We start from the raw sequence: 18,094 nt of genomic DNA, 5'->3' as shown, positions 1-18,094 counted from the left end.
ACAAGAATTTGAGCAAACTCCGGGAAATGGTGGAGGACAGAGGAGCCTGGTGTGCTGCAGTCCATGGGGCAGCAAAGAGCCAAAACGACTCAGCAACTGAAGAACAATTTGCCTAAAGGCATCCCACTTCCTCCTCCTAGGGGGCTCCTTTCTACACAAGGATGACAATCCATCTGGAATCCCATGAGGTCCCTGCTCCATAAATGTGAATATGGTCCCACCAGCCCCAGGTCAGCCTCTTCTCTCTCCTGCGTCTCAACCCTAAACAGCACAGCATCAATTAGGACCTTCACACTAAGGGCACCAGGTTCAAACTCCTCTCTCAAATCCATCTCAAAGCTTTCTAAAGAGGTGTCCTGGTCAGCATGTCCATTGGTAGAGAGGCCATTGGAGGAGGGCGGTGTTGACCCCAGTCAAATGGCCAGTACACCCACAGCTGCTCCCTGGGTTAAGGTCCCCGTGGGCAGAAGCGAGATCTCGCCGGCCCATCCTCCAGGCAATTCAGTCTTTCCTCATCACAGAATTAAACTTCTCCTGCCACAATACTTGGGATGTCCACATGCAAAGGCCTGGAGGTCACCCACCCAAACACATGCCTGAATGCAGCCAGCCCCCTCACCCACCCCATCTGGGCAGAGGGAATGGGGAGCTCGTGGCAAGCAGTACTCACTGCGGTGGGACAGGGGACTGCTAAGGACCGCTTCAGGCAGCAGGCTCCCCAGGGCTCCACTCGTGGAGCAGTGCATGAAGCCGTCTTCACAGTAGCTGCAAAAACAAAGGTCACAGCCTCACTTAGAAGGACTCCCCGTCTCCCACAAGGTGCTCTGCCCACTCCAGCCAGGCTCCCATCCCATCATCCATCTGAAACGCGCTGCTCACCACACTACAAAACAAGAGGCCCACCAGGACCTTCTGATCGCCAAACTCAATGGCCTCTTCTCCACCTAACACGAAGAGCCCAGGAGTCCCTGGGTTCCAGCCAGTTGCTGGGTGGCTTGGGAAAGCGATCATATCTCTAAGCCTCAAATTCCTACTGAAAAAGCCAGGCCTGCCGGCCTAACAGTGTTGTTGCAAGGTCCCAGAGAGAAACACCTTGAATATTACAGCCCGGTCGCTCAGTCATGTCTGACCCTTTGTGACCGCACGGACTGTAGCCCACCAGGTTCCTCTGTCCATGGAATTCTCCAGGCAAGAACACTGGAGTAGGTTGCCATTTCCTCCTCCCGGGGATCTTCCCAACCCAGGGATCGAACCCAGGTCTCCTACACTGCAGGCAGATTCTTTACCATCTGAGCCACCAGGGAAGCCCAGAGGCTGAAAAAAGGGTTGACTATAAAAGGGCATGGAAGAATTTTGGGGGTGATGAAAACATTCTGTATCTCGAGTGTGACAGTAGTTACATGGTGTACACACTTGTAAACATCTATAGCTCTGTATACCAAAAAGGAGAAATTTTACTGTGTGTGAATTATATCTCAATAAACAAAACTTTTTTTTAATATTTTTAAAAATCAGAACAGCAAGAGGTCATATTCAGGGAAGCCGAGGCTGGATGCATTAGGGCGCCTGATACTATTCTCCCTACTCCAGTGTCTGAAATTTTCCATCACCAGGACATTTCAGCTGGTTTCCCTTGTAGACGGTCAGCTTCTTTGAGGCCCACTCTGTGTCCGGTTCATCTTTAGGTCACCATCTCTAGCCTAGCACCCAGGACAGAACTGGTGCCAAGAAGCTGTTTGTAAATGTTGTTACAAATTTCTTCTGCGACTGTGACTGCCCTGCTGCCATTGACCATGCCCAAGAACCTGGGTGAAGGACAGCGGGAAGTAGGCATGATCTGAAGGTTATTTTGGGTTTTTTATTTTTTGTTTTTTCAAGAAAAGCGTGAAGCAAGTGGGGACAGCAATGTGCTCTGGAGGCGATGCTACTATGGTCTACGTTCTTCTGGCTCAAATGCTTTGTCCTGAGAACACTGATGGGAGACTGAAGGGGAGGCTGGCAGGGAGCACTCTTATCCCCTGTTCTAGAAAAGGGACACTGACACTCCCTCATGCAGGGAGTGGGGCTCCACAAGAGACAGCTGGCGTAGAGCGCATGACTTACTCCCACCGCCAGCCTGAAGCTCCAGTGCCGGGCACAGGAAAGCAGACAGAAGGCCTGGGTGATAGCCCAGCTTAGCTCCCAACTCGCTGTGCAATGCTGGGCGGGCACTTCCTGCCATGGGCCTCCATGTATCCATCCAGGAAACGGAGGACTCAGAGGACCATTTCCCAGCCCTGCCATTCCCGGAGTCCCCAATCCCACTGCTCGACTCACCACATGGTGTGATGGTCCGAGAAGATGTCTTCGGGTTGGAAGATCTCACCGTCGTGGTAACAGGGGCACTGGGCCTTGGGCACGCAGGACCCCGTCTCGTCCAGGAAGAGCCCTGGTGGGCAGAAGCAGCCCTCCAGACAGACCTCGGTGCATTCCTCATCCGGGTGGGAGAGTGAGCGGCAGGTGAGGTTGCAGGGGGTCCCACACTGCTGGTACACCTGGCCATGTGGGCAGCTCAGTGCTGGGGGAGAGGGCGGGGCAAGGACAGACTCAGTGGAAACATTAAGATGAGCAGGACTGTGGTTCTAGGACCCGCAGTCCCAACCGCTGCCTCTAAGACCCCCAATTATATCTGTATGGTCACCGCCTCATCTTCCCACCGGGAGCAAAAGTGTGTTTATGCTCATAATTGTCTGTTCTTTTTTTTTTTTTTCTATTTTTTGGCCACATATGGGATCTTAGTTCCCCGATCAGAGTTGAAACCCTCTTCAACTCTGTGCACAGTCTTAACCACTGGACCGCCAAGGAACCCCCACAAATGACTGTTCCAATTACATGCTTTCTCCTCTGTTTAACTAGGGGGACCACGCTTTGGTCATCTTTGAATTCTCAGAGCCTGGGACAGAGTAGAAATCCTGGTAGATTTTAGGACTGTAAATATTAACCCTGAATATTCATTGGAAGGATTGATGCTGAAGCTCCAATACTTTGGCCACCTGATGCAAAGAGCTGGCTCACTTGAAAAGACCTTGATGCTAGGAAAGATTGAAGGCAGGAGGAGAAGGGGGTGACAGAGGACAAGATGGTTGGATGGCATCACCGACTCGGTGGACATGAGTTTGAGCAAGCTCCAGGAGATGGTGAAGGACAGGGAAGCCTGGCGTGCTGCTGTCCATGGTGTGGCAAAGAGTCGGACACGGCTAAGCGACTGAACGACAACAAATAATAAAAAAAGACCTGGCAGGGATGGGCAAGGGCATTTCTCCCTTGATGATAAAAACAATGACAGCTCCCTTAACTGAGCACCTGCTGGATACCCTGCTCTTCACGGGGGTTTTATGCCTTTGGTGCCTCTCAATGAGTGAGACCTCACAATCCCACCATCAGAGGTAAGAAACCTGAAAAAAGCTTAGTGACCCATCAGGGACCTGCCTTCCAGGAAGAGTCCGAGGCAGGATTTTTTTTTTTTTTTTTTTGGCTGCATTGTGTCTTAGTTACAGCATACGGGATCTAGTTCCCAGACCAGAGATCGAATCCAAGTCCCTTGCATTGGGAGCGTTGAGTCTTAGCCACTGGACCACCAGCAAGTCCTTGAGGCACGATTTGAACCCAGCTCTCTGTGAAAGTCCCAAAGCTCATGCTCTTAACCATTATGCTCTAAAAGAAAACAGTCCCCTAGGAGCCAGGCTTTGGGGACGTGCCAGTCACAAAGAGCTGGGGCACTCAAAGCGGGCAGCACCCACCTCCCCAAAGCCCTTGCCCTTCCTGGCCTTCTCCCACATAGAAACGGGAAAACAGCTAATACAGTGGGCACTGAATACCAAGTTCCCGGGTTCAAGTCCCAGCCCTGCCTCTAGTCAGCAGTGTCCCCGCTGGAGTATAAAAATAACATCCACCTGGGTGGCTGTGAAGGCTAAGGAAGTTTTGAGTCATGCCTGGCAGGTACTGATTGTCTGCTGCTTTCCTGCCTTCATGAGAAAGCAGAAACGTAGCCCGAGCTCTGCAGGCTCCAGGCCTAAGAGGACCCAGCACTGTTGTGTCCCAGCCAGGATTCAGCCCACTGTCTGAGCTCGCGGTCCTCTCACAAGCTCTCAGATGATGGAATTGTTGACTGGTGGTGGGGGAGGGAGGTTGGTGTTGAGGGGCACTTGGCTCTTTCAAGATGCTTTCCCATTGCCGATCAGCTGTCATCCAAGAAATAAGAAGCTCACCCTGAGGACACTCCTCCCAGGATCATAGAACCTGGTGCTCTGTGTTAGAAGCCATTTCTCCAGCAGAAACCTGCTGGCTGTGTCCCAGGTAAGCTGTAAAGGGAAAGCCTGGTTGTGACCCTCAGAAACGTCCAAGCCGGGGTGCCTCCCCACCTACAACCGCCCCGGGTGGCCGTGGTGTTTGAGGGAAGCTGGAAGGGGAGGGGCTCTAACCATGTTAGACACAGACTTTTTTCCAAACCAGCAGAGACATTGGATCATCGGATGAATATTCAGAGCAAAGGTGGATTAAGATGGGACGTGCATATGTGATTCGCTCAGTTGTCCCCAACTCTTTGCAACCCCATGGACTACAGCCCGCCAGGCTCCTCCATCCATGGGATTTCCCAGTCAAGAATACTGGAGTGGGTTGCCATTTCCTTCTCCAGGGAATCTTCCCAATCCAGGAATCAAACCTTCATCTCTTGTGTCTCCTGCATTGGCAGGTGGATTCTTCACTGCTGTACCACCTGGGAAGCCCTAAGATGGGACAGGTTGGGTTCTAAAGATGGGCATCCCAATCCACTGAACCTATGACAGTAAGGGCACATTTCACCCAACCAGAAGGAGCTAGAGCTGAGAAGGCTTTTCCTCTGAGCAGCCAGCTCAGCCGTATGAAACGTCTCCCTCTTCGCCGGAAGTAACATTATCTGTTTAACACGCGTGACTGTGTGTCCACGGCAAGGGGCGTGGGAGGGGCTGTGCTAGGCTGGGGGATGCAGAGACAGTAAGACTTGGTCCCTGCCTGCCAGGAGCCTGGCACGGTCTTGTCTTTCCAAAGGAAACACAACCAGTTTCCAAGGGAAAAAAAAAAAAGGTTGTGCTTCTCAGGACTCTCCTGACAGCACCTTGTAAAGCAGCTACACAATTGCTCCATGAGAGTCCCCAGTGGGTGTGGCCTCTTCTTGGGGACAGAGTTAGTGGTTTAGGGATTCTGCTCATTTCTCAAGAAGGGAAAATGAGGTGCAGGATGGAGTAGGAACCCAGGCATCCTGCCCCCGCTTCCTCGGGCCTCAGAGGGACAACCCAGGGCCACCTGGCTGGTCTTCTCTGGTTCAGCTCATAGAGACAGATCCCTCTTGTCCTTAAAAGTCTTCAGGGACAGGGTCTGCCCTGGTGGTCCAGTAGTTACAAATCTCAATGGTCCACTGAGCCCGTGTGCCCCAACTGAAAAATACATGAAGATCCTGCCTGAGACAAAGAAGATCCCAAAGCAACCAAATAAATATTTTTAAAAAGACTGACGTAGCCTAAATAAATAAATTTTTCTTTGAAAGTCTCCAGGGATGGGGTCTTCCCACCACCTGCACTTCCTGCCATATCACAAAGCCTCAGGAGCCAGGAAACTCTAACCAAAGGTCAGCGCCTGCTGCTGTGGAGTTGGCCCATCCCCTTTTTGTTCTGTTCTGGGTGGGGGTTAAGAACAGCCGCTCCTAGGAGTCTAAAGACTATTTGGGTAAGCCCTCGGCATTCTGGGGGACTGTCCTAAAGGAGGAAATCCCTCAGGCGGTTCAGCGCAGGGACAATGCATAGTGTCTGACATCGGCGGCCGATCAAGGTGACGGGGTGAAGGGACAAGGGAGGTGATGCAGCAGGTAAAGCCGCTCGGGGACTGTAGGCAGAAGAAACATAGGAGACCCCTGGAAGTCAGCGATGACGCAGAAGGCAGGTCTGCTTAACCACAGAACCAAGCAGGCCTGCTTAGCAACAAAACCAGAGACAGAAACAGGAGACAAGTCTCCAAACAATAAAACAATGATGGCATGAAACGCACATCCCGCCCAGTGAGCTCAGTAAGTTAATGATCCCTAGGACATGCTCTCTGCACCCACAACAATTTGTGGACCCAGCTTGACCATGGAGGGACAAGAAAACTCAACTGCTCAAGCTGGAGGAGGAGCTGATGTTGGAAACATGATTCAAGAAAGACAGAGAAGGTCTTCTCCCCCTTCCCCACTTTTCCTTTGATTATGAAACTGGCCCAGCAAGTTCTCAGGATGCGGCGTTTCTCACACACCCCCTAGTACAACCTCACAAGTGTCCTATTCTAATAAATCACTTCTTATCTAGCACTTGGCCTCTGGCTGAATTCTTTTCTGCCCTGAGACATAAAGAACTGTGGTCCTGGAGCTCTTTGGAGCTCACAAAAGAACACTAAACTGTTTTAAAAGCATATTCACAATCAGACACCACTTATTCCAGATCATGTCTCCCAGTTTCTAAACAGCAAACGCTGAGAAGGGTTTTGGAGGGTGAAGTGAAGGGCTCGAAGCAAGTTGCCAGTGAGGTCTCAGCCTCAGTTCTCCTGGCTGCTGGCCGGTGACCCTGTGACACCCCAGGGATGGTGGGATGGGGCACAACTGCACACTTCTAAATACTTGTTCCAGCTCATCCTCACTTTGTCTCTGCTTCTCTTTTTTATAAGGTCGCTTAAAATCAAATCACACTTAAACTCATTTTTATAAGGTCGCTTAAACTTGGCTCATTTAATCCCAAATAACGACACTTCTAGAGCCCCTAAATCTAAATTCCTCTTCAAATATGTGTTCCGTTCGTTCCGTTCCGTCGCTCAGTCGTGTCCGACTCTTTGCGACCCCGTGGACATGTAGCCTACCAGGCTTCTCCGTCCATGGGATTCTCCAGGCAAGAATACTGGAGTGGGTTACCGTTTCCTTCTCCAGGGGATCTTCCCGACCCAGGGATCGAACCCGGGTCTCCAGCATTGGAGGCAGACGCTTTAACCTCTGAGCCACCAGGGATTATTAAGTCCTTATACTGTGTTTTGTAGTGCCTATTGCCTATTTCTGTCAGAACCAACATTTATGTCTCCAAATACATGTACTTCACCCTGTAAATCAGTGTCCCCTAGACTGTATTCTCCGTCAGTGCCTTCACTTCTACATCCCTACTATGATTCCACCATCAGAAACAACTTTTCTCCACCAAGAAAGTGACTTTTTTAAAGCCTGGTCAAGCGCATGCGTGTACATGCTAAGGCACTTCAGTCGTGTCCAACTCTTTGCGACCCCATGGACTGTAGCCCACCAGGCTCTTCTGTCCATGGGCTTCTCCAGGCATGAATACTGGAGTGGGTTTCCATGCCCTCCTTCAAGGGATATTCCCCACCCAAGGACTGCTGATCAAGTGTACCACCTCCAGGAAGCCTTCCTTGGTTGCCCCTGCCTTAATCTAACTATGCTCTTGCTCAGTGTGACAGGCACCTAGTGAGGGAGGCAGTTTCCATCTCTGCCTCAAACAAGAAGGTCCGGGCCCTACAGCACTGTGACTGCCTGGCCACGCAGGACACTGGGCAAATGTTCCCAGAGCAACAGTAACAACCAACTAGGGACCAGAGGCTGGGGCACACAAGAGCTCAGATGCCAAGTGCCAGAGAGGCTCTCAGGTCGTCTGGGGACAGTGACTTTATTCTACTTTACATGACTTCACACAGTGCCGGAGCTGTGGGCAGGGACTGCTCCGAGGTTTACCTGAAGTTATAAGCAGAGGACGGGCTTCCTAGGTGGAGTTAGTGGTAGACTCCTCCTGCCAATGCAGGAAACATAAGTGATGCAGGTTCAATCCCTGGGTCAAGAAGATCCCCTGCAGGAGGAACTGGCAACCCACTCCAGCATCCTTGCCTGGAAAATTCCATCGGTAGAGGAGCCTGGCCAGCTATATAGTCCGTAGGATCGCAAAGAGTTGGACATGACTGAGCACACATGAGGAGGAGGATCAAAGAAGAATATATCCACAGGTATCTCAGAAAGTTACTAAAATACTCCTTTTCCCAGTTACACGTCTCTGAGGCCAGATATTCATGCAAAGGGCTGCAAAGAGTCAGACACAACAGAAGCGACTTTAAAAAGTGAAAGTCGCTCAGTCGTGTCTAAGCAACCCCATGGACTGCACAGTCCATGGAATTCTCCAGACCAGGATACTGGAGTGGGTAGCCTTTCCCTTCACCAGGGGATCTTCCCAACCCAGGGATCGAACCCAGAAGTGACTTAGCATGCACACATGTAAGCAGAGGACTGGTACCTGCCTCTCCCCCATTGCTTCATCAGACCCTCCAGGCATGCAGGAACCCATGGGCATCTGGGACCCACTCATTCCTTACCCCCACCCTACGTGTATCCCACACTAGGTAGCAGCAGCCTCAGAAATCTCTGCCAGGCAGGGACCCCAGTCCCCACTGCCCTGTCCTTCCAGGAAATGGGAAGGGTGGGGGATGGGAAAAGATGCCCTGGACTCCTTTCCCAGTGGCAGTAAAGCAGAGACGGTGCTCTGAACTGGACCAGAGCAGAGGGCATCCCAGCGGATCCCGCTGGCTGGCCTGGAGGGGCAGCAGACGGGGAGGACACTCACCACAGAAGTTGGGCTCCCGCCACCCGACGTGCACGCCCCTGCGGGCGCAGGCCGCCGCGTAGTTGGCCACCGCGTCGCACAGGCAGTCTCTGCCGTCGGAGCAGGCGCACACGTCGTAGCGGCAGTTGCGCAGGTAGGGCAGAGGGCCCACGGCGCTGTGGCAGCCCTCGAACTTGGGGGACGTCAGGATGGCACAGGCCTGGTCTGCGAACTTGGCTGTGGGGAAGGGAGGGGCGTGTCTGGGACCGCGCACGGGCGCGCGCACTCGGACCCCAAGACCAAAATCCCCGAACTCGCCCCCCTAGGCTGAACCAACAGCAAAAACAGCTTCTCTCTGGTCTGGGAACCATGGCGATTTTTCTTCCGGAGCCAATATTCTTTTTTGATTGGCTTCAATACACAATCAACTGCATTTCCCAGGGAGAAACTGTTCCCTGATGAGCTGGGAAAGAGGGCGCGGTTGATGAAGGCCCCAGATGCTCGGTCCAGAGAAGGCAATGGCAAGCCACTCCAGTTCTCTTGCCTAGAAAATCGTGTGGACAGAGGAGCCTGGTGGGAGGCAGTCCATGGGGTCGCTACTAGTCGGACACGACTGAGCGACTTCACGTTCACTTTTCACTTTCACACATTGGAGAAGGAAATGGCAACCCACTCCAGTGTTCTTGCCTGGAGAATCCCAGGGACGGCGGAGCCTGGTCGGCTGCCGTCTATGGGGTCGCACAGAGTCGGACACGACTGAAGCGACTTTGCAGCAGCAGCAGATGCTCGGGCAGACCAATCTGCGGATGGCCGCCCCCTGCATCTATCTTCCGGTAATGTAATTGCTGTTCAGACAGACTGAGAAGGTCCAGGGGAAGAACTGTGGACTATTCTTTTCTTTCCCAGGGTGTGGTCCACAGAGGGTGCTCAATAAAGAGACTTTGAAGAATAAATGATCCAGGTAATGAAATGCTAAGGATGAAAAGAAAGACCCACCGGCTCCAACCCCAGCACCATGGGCACACCATCCAGGAAACGCACTGGAACAAGAGGGATCTCAAGGGTTGGGGGCCCCTCCCCCGCGGTGGGCGCTCCATCCCTGGAATGCACTGGAACTCGGGGATCTCGGGGCTCACGTACTCAGGCGCGGGTTGAGGCTGCAGGGGTCACTGGGCTGCTCCTGCAAGTCCTCGCAGTCAGCGCGCAGCTTCCAGGAGTTTCCGAAGTGCTCCACCAGGGGCTCGACCAGGCCCGCGGGCGTCAGGAAGTCGTCCCTCTGGTTGCCGTTGAAATTCCCGCAGAGCCCGCACGTCCTCCCCGCATATACCGGGGACAGCTGCAGGGGACAGACCACGTGGAGCAGCCGCCCCAGCAGCCACAGCTTCCCTGCCCTCATGAGGTGGTTTTCATCAAAAAAGGTCCCCCGCAGCAGGGGAATAAAAATGAATTTAATACACCACAGCTAAGCCCTGGGCCGCAAAAGAAACTAAAAACCTGAAGTGCAGTATCTGTTAACCAGTTACCAGTAGTTCATTTAAGATTCTTAAATCTTTAGAATCAAAGACCTGTCCTCTAGGAAGCAATTCAGAGATGATCCCCTCACTTAAAGACCAGACACTGAGACCCAGAGAGGGATAGCAACTCACCTGAGGTCACAGAGTTGGGCCCAGCAATGGGCGGAGCTCTGTCACCCTGGCCATCAGAGGACATGGCCCGGGAAACAGTGCAAAGCTAGCCCCCCCTTTCTTGCACACTTATCTCTGTCACACACGTGGGAGAAGCAGGCTGAGCGTTTATGGCCCATTCTCAGAACATACACTGAGTGACCAAAAAAAAAAATACTCCTTCCTAGCATCTAGATTTTGACTCAGTCACTGGGCGTCTTTGAGGAAAAAAGGCCATGAGTCCAAGAGGACCCCAGGGTTGCAGTCATGATCCAAAGAGGTGGGCAGTGGAGATCAGTGAGGACCCAGGGGCGGCCTGCGAGGGGACCAGGAGGGGTGCAGGCCACTGGCATGTGCTCATTCTCGATGCTTCTGAGCCTGGGGTGTGCGTTCAGGGGTGACGTGGGGGTCCATGGTACAGCTGGAGTCACCTGCCCATCTCTTTTGGGGGGGATCTTAGTTCAAACTGGAGCAGAGGCCTAGCACCCAGTGGTGGCCCCGACCCCTGCTCTGCAATTTGCATGAATGCTAAGTCGCTTCAGGCGTGTCTGACTCTTTGTGACCCCATGGACTGTAACCCGCTGGACTCCTCTGTCCACGGGATTCTTCAGGCAAGAATACTGCAGTGAGTTGCCATGCCTTCCTCCAGGGGATCTTCCAGCCCCAGGGATTGAACCCCGAGTCTCTTATGTCTCCTACAATGGCAGGAGTGTTCTTTACCACTAGAGCCACCTGGGAAGCCCCAGAGTTCAATTGTGGCTTTGGGACCTCCTGTGTTCTGACACCCGGATGGGCTGGCTCTACAGGGCCATCTCTTGGAGCCCCTTCCAGCTTCCAGCTCCAACTCGACAACACTCAGGATGAACAATCTAGTGAGGCTTTCGGACCCATATAAGCGCATAATGGACCCAAGTCCGTATCACTCATAAAAAGGAGGATGGAGTAACACTTCCTTGTTTGCTCGGCAAACAGCAAGCGTTGGCACGTCAGGCACCTGCCCTTCCCCAACCTCGCACTGAGCATGTTGGTCCTCCCCACCTGGCACTCCCTGGCTCTCCTCTGCTGTATCTCTCCTCCCGCCGATGTATCACCTCCTAACATGAGACACAGTTTCCTTGTCGGTTCTGATAGTATATTAAAAAGCAGAGACATTACTTTGCCAACCAAGGTCCGTCTAGTCAAGGCAATGGTTTTTCCCGTGGTCACGTATGGATGTGAGAGTTGGACTGTGAAGAAAGCTGATTGCCGAAGAATCGATGCTTTTGAACTGTGGTGTTGGAGAAGACTCTTGAGAGTCTCTTATACTGCAAGGAGATCCAACCAGTCCATTCTAAAGGAGATCAATCCTGGGTGTTCATTGGAGGGACTGATGCTAAAGCTGAAACTGCAATACTTTAGCCACCTCATGCGACGAGTTGACTCACTGGAAAAGACTCTGATGCTGGGAAAGGTTGGGGGCGGGAGGAGAAGGGGACAACAGAGAATGAGATGGCTGGATGGCATCACCGACTCTGTGGACATGAGTTTGAGTGTAGTCCGGGAGTTGGTGATGGACAGGGAGGCCTGGCGTGCTGTGATTCATGGGGTCGCGGAGAGTCGGACACGACTGAGCGACTGATCTGATCTGATCTGATCTGATCTGCTTATTGTCCATTTCCCTCCATTAGAATTTAAACTTAACGAAGCCAGGATTCGGGTCTGTTTCACGTCACTGCTGTAACCTCGGCGGTGTGCTCAGTGAGTGAATGGCTGGACAGCGTCTGGACGGATTTGTGAGTGAACCAGGCACTCCTTTGGACGCCAGCCCCGGCAAAGCCGGGGAGGCGCCTGTCCCCTTGCCCACATCCCAGTCTCTCTCCCCTCCTTGTTCTCAGGCCCCAAGACCCTCAAGCTCCCCCTGTTCACCCACCAGGCCTGCCTTCTCCACCATCCCCCCCTCTCCACGACTGTCTCCTTCCGTCCGTGGGGCTCGTCTCAGAGGCTGGCTGAGCAAAGGGTTAGGAGGGGAGACGTGTCCATGGAAGCCAGGCCTACACTGTCCAGGATCAGGACTTGGGGCGAATGCGCCGGCTATTTGCTATTTGGAATAAACCTCAGGGGCACTTCTGACCAAGTGAAAACTGTCAGAACCCTTTCTCCTCTGCTCTGTCTAAGGCCGAGCTGGGCCTGCCTCACAGCTGGCACGGCCCTGCTGCCTGGATGGCGGGATTCATACCGCACCCAGGGAGCACTGGCAGGTTCTCTTTCACCCCTCCTCATCCCACTGCCTTGGTGGGGAGCGGGGGTCCCCAACTGCAGCTCCCAGGTGTCCTGCCACCAGCCGGTGTCCTCTGCTCGGCGGTCCCCACAAACCTGGGGTCAGCATAGGAACGCGCTCCCTCACACACATCAAAACACCTAGGACATTCCCCAGGCCCCGGGGTCACCTGCCCTGGAGTCTTGACCAGTGAAGGCCTCTTCTCTTTAGTCAAACCCACCAAGCCTAGCTCCAGAGATAACCCTGCACCCCCTCCCCACAGAAGCAAGTCCGCCTTCTCTCCTCAGAGGAGACAGAAGGCAGAGGAGCTTGCAGAGAAGACGTCAGCCGCCCAAGACAAGATGCCATGGGCCTGCTGAAGCGGGGTGGCGGGACGCCTCACAGATCAAGAGCACCCTCCCTGTGCAGAGGGAAGTGCCTGAGAAAGTGGGGGAGTTAATGGGGCTGCCTCCCTTGATGACCGGGTTCTGGGAGACCTGAGTTCTGCTCACTCTGTAACCAAATGACTGTGAGTCACTCTCCTGCTCCAGAAATGAGGGTATCTTTATTTCCAGCTGTACCTGAGGGTTTGGTAAGATCTCTAAGATTTTCATGTTCTTCTTTTTTAAGTTGTTGGGTGAAAGCAACTTCTATTTTTTATTTCTCTGTGTGTGTGCCGTATCTCAATCATACCCGACTCTTGGTGACCCCATGGACTGTAGCCCGCCAGGTTCCTCTGTCCATGGGGTTCTCCAGGCAAGAATACTAGAGTGGGTTGCCATTTCCTATTCAAGGGGATCTTCCCAACCCAGGGATCAAACCAACGTCTCTTGCGTCTCCCGCATTGGCAGGCAGATTCTTTACTACTTACTTTTTACTACTGAACCACTATGGAAGCCCTTTATTGATTTATTATTTATTTATTTGGCTGCTCCAGGTCTTATCTGTAGCATGTGGGATCTAGTTCCCTGACCAGGGATTGAACCTGGGCGTCCTGTATTGGGAGCACAGAGTTTTAGCCACGGGGCCACCAGGGAAGTCTCAAGATTTTCATGCTCTATAGTCTCTGGTCACAGCTTTATTTTTTTATTGAAAAAAAAAAGAAAGGTGTTGATTTGGAACTCTCTCAGGGACTTGAAGAGAAAGAATATGACATCACGAGGGTGGAGGGCACCAGGAGGTCCTCAGGGACACCTCAGATGCCCATCACAGGATCATACTGAGGCCTGGGGACACTGGGCCCCCAGACGCCAAAGGGGACCCTCCAGGGATTTTAATATATCCAGGGCAAGGGTTCTCAAAGTGTAGTCTTGGAACCTGTGGGACAGGATGGCCCCGGAGGCCCTTTCAAGAGGTTCATGCTGCCAAAACTACTTTCCCATGACTTTTTCCCTCTCGTTCTCTCTGAGTGTGCAGTGGAGTTTTTCAGGGCCCACGTGACACGTAACACTGCAGAAGCCAACAGGATTCCAACTGTCTTCTGTCAAGACAGCCATTAAAGAAATTTGCAGACACATGAAACATTGGCATTCTCACTCCTTAACTTTGTTTTGGAAAACAGATTTTTTAATCTTTATATTAATATGTAGTGACTTCACTATTGGTATTTTTTAAGGAATTAACAAGGGTCTCTGGTTTAATCCCTAATCTGGTAAATATCACTAGATAAGTGAAAGTGTTAATTGTTCAGTCGTGTCTGACTCTGCGACCCCATGGACTGCAGTTCACCAGACTCCTCTATCCACGGGATTTCCCAGGCAAGAATACTGGAGTGGGTTGTCATTTCCTTCTCCAGGGATCTTCCCAAACCAGGGATTGAACCCAGGTCTCTGACATTGCAGGCCAGTTCTTTACTTCGTGAGCCACGAGGGAAGCGATAGAATACATCAATAGATATAACCCCCATAGAAGATCTCCGCACTTTTGGTAAAATTTAAGAGTGCAAAGGTATCTAAAGATGTCAAAGTGAGAAGCACCGGTCTAGTGGTGGTGACCCTGCCCGGGGAGCTGATCGGGGTTGCAGTCCAAGGCATGTCTCCTGGCTCCCATGAGTCTTACTTGCTTTGTTTATGAAAAGGCAGTGACAGTACTTTCTGGGGAAATTTTCAGAGGAAAACACGGATCTGGAAGCCGGCCCTGTGAAATATACGGATCCCTATCCAAGAGTGACTCTAAGAACACAGAGAGCAGTTGGAAGTGACCCCCAGGCTGCCAAGCCCCTGGATGGGGGTAAGGCGGTTTGGATCTGGCAGCTCCCAGAACAATCCTTCACAGGTAGTGGGTACACGACCCAGGTCTTCACTGTGAGTCCCACAGCAGGCACCCCAGGGAACACCCTGTGATCACAAGCCTTGTTGCAGTGAGAAGCCTTAGCAGTAAACCGGCTGCCCACCACCTCCCCCAACCCAGCCCTGCAGGGAGCCCACCAAGGCTGGAAACCCTCGGAGGACCAGAGCCCAGCACCCAGGAACTCCCAGGGTGAACAAGGGGCAACCAGACAGCAATCACCAGCCTCTCATACACAAGAGAAGCCTGTTCCTCGCTCTGGGGGCTCAGGGCCGGTGGGGGAAGAAAGGAATTCCCCTCTCGCCCTCGAGCTCTCCCATCAGAGCACAGCAGTGGCTTTGTGCGGTCCGACGGCCAGGAGGGCGCCTACCTTCAGCAGCAGCCTCCCGCGGCCATCCCAGTCTATCTGCAGGTCCTCCCCGAAGCTGAGGTGCAGGGAGGCTGTCACAGTGTGCTGGATGCGGAGGTCACCTGGAACCAAGCAAGGTCGGGATTCAGGCTTAGGATACGGACGGGGCAGAGGGCGGCAGGCAGATGGGTTGTAGAGAGAGGTGGACTTCGTCACAAAGGACTGTGGCAATGAAAGCAGTAAATTAGGGAGCAGCTAGGGGTTGGCCATGAGGCTTACAGAGGGTCTCAGAGGAAAGGTGGATCAGGGTGGGTGTAGTGCAAGCTGGGCTCCACGTATAAGAAGGTGCCTCTGCATTGCTCCGGTAGCCTGCCATTTCCCATACTGCCACGAGGGGGCAGTAGAGGCTCCTGCATCCTTAGCTTATGCACGTGCCCTGAGTTGGGATGGGTTTTCCATTGAACCTCTAACCCCTTGATCATTCCCTGGGCTGTGGCACATGCTTCCAAGCTGAGTGACCCAGTCCTCACCTCTGAGCAATGCTGTGTGCAAAGCTAAAACTGCAGTTTTCTCTGGAGATAACATAGGAGGCACACCTCTTGTCGCATCTCATGGGAGACACACAGCATCAAGCACACACGGACAAGCTGTGGACCCACTGGCCCAAGTTCACCCACTCTGTGCAATATGGGGATATGAGCCATGAGGTGGTCAGTGGTCATAAAGAATAGGGGAGGGGTACAGGGAGCCCCTTTGAGAGTGAAGGTTGGAAACATGCCGTGCATAATGGTACATTGCCACCTGGCAGAGTCACTGGGCAGGGAGCTTTTCCCAGAGGTCACGGGGTCACTTGGCTTTGCCCCATGATGTCTTGGGGTCTGACCCATCACCAGCCACCCCGCCGTCATTCAGCTCATCCTCCTCCTCCAGGAAGCCTTCCTTTCTTGCAGCATAAATAAAGGACACCAGCCTGTCCTCCAACAATAGCACTCCTTCACATTCTCACAGAAGAGGCGGCAGTGAGGGGTGGGGGTGCTGAGGGCGAGCTGGGCGGGGGGCTCCAGGAGAGGAGGGCACCCACCTTGCAGGAGGGGAATCTGGACGTCCTGGCCGTCCAGGGCGACGCCGCCCCCATGCTTCAGCTTCAGGAGGCCGTGGTGCGGGCTGGGCAGGCGGACGGTGACGGAGCGGGTGCAGACCGCATCAGGGTCGTCGGCACACTGCCAAAAGAGGGGCGTGCAGAGGGGCGTCACCACCGCCCCCAGCCCAGCCCCCAACCCATTCACTCAGGGAAAGACCCCAACCAGGCAGCCTCAGCTTCACTCACTCAAAACCACTCCCTCCTCAAGACTCTAGGCCCTGCTTGTCCTTGTTCCTTGGGCCTGTTGTCCCAAAGGGAATCGGGGACCTGGATCCTCAAGGAGCCCTGGGCACCCTGTCTGTCCTCTCCTTTGCTGGGTGGTCCAGAAGAAGTACACGTGGGGTCACCTTGGTCCTCATCCCTGTGGGCACCCCCAGGCTGCCTGGCGGACTCACCTGGACAGTCTCTATGATGATAGAGAAGGAGTGGTCCTGGCAGTCCTGGGCCAGCAGGTACTGGCAGACCCCGCTGAAGGTGAAGTGCCTGTCGTCAAAGCTCTTGAAGTGGGATTGTCCTGTGATGAGACACTCTCCTGGGGGGACAGGGGAGGGGAGAGTGGGTGTCTCAGAGGGTCCCCTGGGGGGACAGGGGGAGGGGAGAGTGGATGTCCCAGCAGGTCCCCTGGGGGGCAGGGGGAGGGGAGAGTGGATGTCTCAGTGGGTCCCCTGGGAGGACAGGGGGAGGGGAAAGTGGGTGTCTCAGCAGGTCCCCTGGGGGGACAGGGGAGGGGAGAGTGGGTGTCTCAGCAGGTCCCCTGGGGAGACGGGAGAAGGGGAGAGTGGGTCCCAGAGGGTTCCCTAAGGAAACAGGGGGAAAGAGAGAAGGAGTGTCCCAGTGGGTCCCCTGGGGGGTGTCCCAGTGGGGGGCACTTCCTGGGTTTCTCCCCACCACTGTCTAGAAAGGGGCCCCACAGGAGGACTCTACTCAGGCCCCACTCCTCTGGCCCTAGGAGGTCAAGGCCCAGTGGGTCATTCCTGAGCCTCAGGGATTGAAGTCACACCCAGGGAGGCACACCCAGGGGGCTGGGCTGGGGGGGGTGGTGACGCTGGGTGGTGACGCTGGGGGTGGGGCTGGGTCAGAAGCCAGGGTTAGTTCCAGCTCTGGGCTCTGGGCTCACTGCGGCTCCCAGCCCTCCCTGCTGCCTCCCTGGGTTCTGCTCTGCTGGGGTCACAGGCCTTTCTCTGCACTGCCATCACGGGGGCTCCCCTCCACCAGAAGAGTCCCTGAGGGCAAGAGGACAGAAAGCCAGCCCACAGCAATGATGCGGCCAGCAGTCCAGGGGCCAGGATGCTGTCCTCACCCCCTGCCCAGCCAAGGGGCAGCTCTCAGGGCTCCTCATGGGCAAATCCCTGCTGGGACTTCAACGGGGCCAATGGGGGCCCAGGATGCCATCTGCCCACTATCTCACCACTGCCTGAGCCAGCTCCCCAGCCAGACTGACACATCTAGGGTGGCAGCAGGGACCCCCCAGCATCACCCTACAGCCCCAGCCCTCAACTTGCCCTGGATCCAACCACTACTGTCCTCCCCAGGCCCCAGAGCAGCCCGTGGTTCAGGCCCAACACACCCTGGACTACAGACCACCTGTGTGGGGGAGGGGGACTCTGCCATCATCTCCAGTGATGCCCGCTGGCCCCGCCTCACTCAAGGCATCCCCATCTCAGGGTCCACAATGGCCCCATTGAAGCCCAAGCGATATCTGGAGTCCTTCCCAGCCCCCCTCTGCATCTTCTCCTCTACAGAGAAATAATCAGAGACACATGCCATGGCTGTTCCACAAACTAGGAG

General features: G+C 54.0%; 1 protein-coding gene and 1 long non-coding RNA gene across 2 annotated transcripts in view; one reads left to right on the top strand and one right to left on the bottom strand.

The window, feature by feature from the left end:
• The window catches only part of VWF (von Willebrand factor), a 124,839-nt gene that overhangs the window by 66,377 nt on the left and 40,368 nt on the right, over nt 1-18,094 (bottom strand). Inside the window, exons 11-17 of the mRNA XM_055394198.2 lie at nt 16,702-16,838; nt 16,247-16,385; nt 15,187-15,287; nt 9,771-9,966; nt 8,652-8,867; nt 2,317-2,557; nt 671-765 (exon numbers count right to left, since the gene is read on the bottom strand). Of these exons, the coding sequence (XP_055250173.2) occupies nt 671-765; nt 2,317-2,557; nt 8,652-8,867; nt 9,771-9,966; nt 15,187-15,287; nt 16,247-16,385; nt 16,702-16,838 (1,125 nt within the window). The remainder of the gene's footprint in view (nt 1-670; nt 766-2,316; nt 2,558-8,651; nt 8,868-9,770; nt 9,967-15,186; nt 15,288-16,246; nt 16,386-16,701; nt 16,839-18,094) is intronic.
• Nucleotides 3,309-4,619, top strand: LOC148777725 (uncharacterized). The gene is made up of 3 exons (XR_016037700.1): nt 3,309-3,425; nt 4,221-4,335; nt 4,492-4,619. It is a non-coding gene; the product is annotated as an uncharacterized LOC148777725 (long non-coding RNA).

This window comes from Moschus berezovskii, chromosome 6, assembly GCF_049115385.1.
Source record: "Moschus berezovskii isolate FMDL1 chromosome 6, NW_MosBer_1.0, whole genome shotgun sequence".
NCBI classification, from domain to species: domain Eukaryota; kingdom Metazoa; phylum Chordata; class Mammalia; order Artiodactyla; family Moschidae; genus Moschus; species Moschus berezovskii.
Note: the sequence above shows the minus strand (reverse complement) of the source record. Positions and strands in the feature narration are given on the sequence as shown.